Raw genomic sequence first — 4,279 nt, forward strand, 5'->3', positions numbered from 1 at the left:
GGAATATTACTGCCTTAATCACCACCTGGTAGGGAAGCAGTTGACCGTAACAATTTGCTCTCCTCATGTTTTTAGCCGTAATTATACTATCATGCCATATGTGACCCAAGTTAATGGAGCATAACTCATGTTTGGAGGACAAGGAAATATGAAAAGAAAATAGGAGGAGAGAGAGAACAAAGATAAAAAGAAAACTAATAATTTGTGTATGATACTGGATAATCTTGAATGCTACTTCAGATTTATACACCAACTATCCTACTCTCCTAAACAATAGCTGCTCTAACAGTTAATTGCCTAGCATTCTCTATAATTCAGCCTGTAAAATTAATCATACTACTTCATTTCTGCTCATTCCTAACAATTTGTGAGAATAATGAATTTTAAGAGGAAATAAAAGGAAGGTAAAAACAGCTTAAGCAAAAAAAAACTAAAGCTATCAACTGTTTAAGAGTGTTATTGAACAATCTCATGAGAAGAAGCGCTCGAAACACAAAAAGAGGCTAAATTTTTTTTTTTTTTAATATATAACACCAAACCAAAGTCAGTTTATCGATTTAGCTTCATTTTCAATCCACCCCAACACATATGACCCATAAATTCCTGTTTGATTTTCTTCATATTACTTGGTTTCTTCGCTGATTTGTTCTGGTTAGCAGGTTGGCTCTGCCCACCACCACTACACAATGCCAACATAGGAGAGTTGTTCTTAGAAATCTAAGAATATACAAGTAAAAAGAATAAATAAATAAAATAAAATAAAATAAATCTAGTATAACCACAAAGTGTAGGATTTGGAGTTTCAAAAGGCAATCAACTCAAATAATGTTGAAGATCAAGTTGTGCAACCTCATCATCAGAATATTTTAGTGTCTAAACAGATAACTCAATACTAAAAGATATCAAGCTAACACTTTTACTTGGGAGTAGCGCTGCTCTGGTTGCAGAAGTTCCACCAGTTTCTTTGAACTATAAAATGCAATGAAGTGGACTAGAAAGAATCAAAACAAAAAAGGTTATGAATTTAACCAAGCAAACACCAGTCTGTTAAAATAAATGTGTATTAATACTAACTCTTTAATGTCTATATGTTCAAATAAATGTGCGCTAATACTAACACTATAATGTCCATATTCATGAGATGCATACACACTCCATATGTTTGACTTGTTGCTCTAAAACTTGGCTGATCTATAGATTTCCCATCCTCACACCAGTGTCTCTACCATATGAAGCCTGACCGCCGTTTGCCCTGGAATAGCTCACATAGTAAAGTTCAGATATTATGCCTGTAAATATAACAAATGCAGCTCCAGCCCCAAAAACTCCCTTTCTCAGTTCCCGACAATTTGGGGAAAATCTCGCCAAGTAGAACTTGGTGTGATAGGCATTCTGAATAGAAGCCGCTAACAAGCACACCTCAGCAATAATAAAAAATACCCTGGCATAAGAGTGAAGTGAGAAAATTAGGAATAATGGTAAATTGAATATTTCATTTTTCTTGCAGGAGATTTTCGAGCCGCATGAAAGTTAAAAGAACAAATTAAGTAGCAACAACTAGGTTATGTTACCAGCAAGTGATAAAAAGCACAATAGCCCATGTCCTAGATCCACTAGGTCTAATTGCCCTTCCACAGCACAAGCATCGACTTGCCGCCATTATTAGGAGTTGACTAGCCAAAAGAAACAACAAGGCACCCACACCCAATCCAGTTGCAATATCTGAATCGTATTGGCAGTAGTTATAATCTCCTTGTTTTTGGACTGTGGCCTGTAGAAGAAGACAAGGAAAGGATACATTGGAACTGGCCTTTCTACAATACAAGACTGACATGTGATATACAATTGCTCGTGACCTCAGGGAAACGAAGTAAAGATGATCACAATAATCAAGCCTTTTAAGAGCCAACAGCCCCTTTTTCCCCTCAGATGGAGAGAGACTAGTGCACAACAAAATGACTACCCCAGAAACAGGGGTTTTGTTGGTCACGTTCATAATAATAAGAAGAAGAAGGAGAAAAAACACTTCAATAGGGTTGCAAGACTTAAAATAAATGGAGTAAATATTAGTATCTTCTAATTCAGTTAGTCTTACTATATGCCCCCGTGGGGTTCTTAGCAAAACATAGATAATCGTCTCATTGTATGTCCATAAGCAAACTGTGAAAGACACTTACTTTTCCACTATAAAAAGAAGTACCATTTTCACTCTAGTTAATACTTTTCAAAAAACTATCAGACTCTTCCTTTATTTAAGCTGCTCCCTGCTAGTAAAGAATAACCTTGAACTGAAAATCAATTAATAGAAAGAATAAGCAAGCATGTAAAAATTAAAATTGAAATTAAGAATTAAAAAAAAAGCAAGGACTCAAAACCCTAAAAAGTTAGTGAACATTTAAATAAGCCACGGCAAAGAAGATGCACAGATAGCATAAGTTCAGATTAGCATCAACTAATAAAGAATTCTTTACAAATTTAATTGAGAATACAGACTTAAGTAATAACTTCCTACTTTGCACTAGAAAACATAGCAAAACACTAAATCTGCACTTCTTCCTACATAAAAATTCAAAGAAAAAAAGAGAGAAAGAGAAAGAGAAAAAGAAATAAGACAAAAAGAAAAAAGGGGGGAACTCACGGTGTTCCTTCTCTGCTCAGCGGCAACAGCAAGACCAAAAGCTATCAGATCAAACACAAACACAATCACTAGTAACAGTGTTGAAGCCATTTTTCAATACCTAAAATCCAAAATCTCTCCTTTCTCTCTCTATCTCTCTCCCTCTAAACAGAAAGCTACCAAGCCAAAGCGTTAGAGAAAAAGAAGAAGAATGAAAGTTGATACTATTTAAATTAAAGTGGTTATTAACTATTAATAAAACCAATAATTAATGCAGCTATATTATATGCACATACACAAGCCTCTTAAGGATCGATTCCTTTTACTTCTCGAGAAAGCGAATTACTAAGTTATAGTAATTAAAAAAAAGTTAAGCTTAACGTATGATACCTTTGCTTAAAGTTAGGGGATAAGTTTTCTAGTGTTTGTCTCCCCTATTTAATTGTGTTTTCTTTTTATATTTCCAGGTGAGGTTAAGGTGCTTTTGCTCTTCAGTATGGGAAACACGTGTCAGTCAATTACAGGAGGAGGAGGTAAGATATAAGCATATGTTATTATTAACTTATAAATAATACCAGATATAGAGATGCTAAATTACTACATTCTAACATAATCTTCAAGAAGCATATATTAATTGAATGTGAATGTGGATTCTAAATCCACTCAAACTACTGCTCCTTGGGGGTCATTTTTTTAAATTAAAGAAAGTGGAATCCTCACAGCATAAGAAAAGAAGGGAGACAGGAATCATGTGAAAGACAACCACAAAGACACTCACCTCTCCTTTTTAGGAAATTGCACTTCCTCATAATGTGTTTGCTTGTTATATTAAATTAAATTAAACTAGATAAGTAAGCAAGGCATATATCCCTTTTTCAAAAAAGATTAAGATCTTTGGGTCCTATGTAATAGTGTCTTTTACAGATTACAGGTTGAGTGGTAGGCGTAAGCATGGCAGCCAAACTCTAAAATAGTAAATCAATGATCTTAATAGAATAGGAAAATGGAGAAGAATAAGCAAGTACTCTTATCTATCTAAAAACAAGAAGAGGTTGGCAATGGGTGTCAGCGACCAGTCGTTTTCTACTAAAAGAAACTGCCATTTTGAAATTAAAAAGACCATCTGTAGGTCGTTCCTTCAAAATCCAATGACTGATTACCAAAGAAACTAACCATTTTGTCCGCACAATTGTTGGCTCTATTCTCTCGTTTATCAATCATTTTCTAACATCTCCCCTGTTCTGTCAGGTACCTGAAGATTGTAACTGACCAATAACCAGAAATAGCTAGTACAGGAAGAAGAAAAGAAGGAAAAGAGGTCGAAGAGAGGAGTGTAGAAGAGAATTGAGGGAGATAAAGGAATTTTATATTGATCAAAATTGACAATGATTACAATCAATTCATTCCTTAGATATAGGAATTCTCTCACAAACGACAAAGCAATAACAGAATTGAAAGATGGAAAAACACGTAAAATATCTGTAACAGAAACAACAAAATGACAAAATAACAATAAAACAATTCCAGCAATAACCAATTTGCAGGATTCTCATTCTCTTCATCCAGCCATACTCATTAAGCTTTCATGGACCTAGATTGCCTAACGTTGGGCCTGGATTCATGACATTTTTCTAGTCCCTTTCAAGTTCAAATACGATTACT

General features: G+C 34.6%; 1 protein-coding gene across 1 annotated transcript; it reads right to left on the reverse strand.

The window, feature by feature from the left end:
* Positions 1-998: 998 nt before the first annotated feature.
* Positions 999-3,975, reverse strand: LOC8278547. The gene is made up of 3 exons (XM_002518972.4): positions 2,639-3,975; positions 1,572-1,771; positions 999-1,441 (listed from the first exon to the last, which is right to left on the reverse strand). Exons 1-3 carry the CDS (start codon positions 2,726-2,728, stop codon positions 1,192-1,194), a joined length of 540 nt encoding a protein of 179 aa, XP_002519018.1. The 5' UTR covers positions 2,729-3,975; the 3' UTR covers positions 999-1,191.
* Between the last annotated feature and the right edge of the window lie 304 nt (positions 3,976-4,279).

The sequence above is a fragment of the Ricinus communis genome, chromosome 5, assembly GCF_019578655.1.
Source record: "Ricinus communis isolate WT05 ecotype wild-type chromosome 5, ASM1957865v1, whole genome shotgun sequence".
Lineage (NCBI taxonomy): Eukaryota > Viridiplantae > Streptophyta > Magnoliopsida > Malpighiales > Euphorbiaceae > Ricinus > Ricinus communis.

What these genes read in the sequence shown, in the direction of transcription:
- LOC8278547 (XM_002518972.4), bottom strand. Translation starts at nt 2,728, where the DNA reads ATGGCTTCAACACTGTTACTAGTGATTGTGTTTGTGTTTGATCTGATA. An exon ending in CTGAGCAGAGAAGGAACACC is followed by an intron (nt 1,772 to 2,638) that starts GTGAGTTCCCCC and finishes CTTCTTCTACAG; the next exon opens with GCCACAGTCCAAAAACAAGG. An exon ending in GTGCTTTTTATCACTTGCTG is followed by an intron (nt 1,442 to 1,571) that starts GTAACATAACCT and finishes CTCTTATGCCAG; the next exon opens with GGTATTTTTTATTATTGCTG.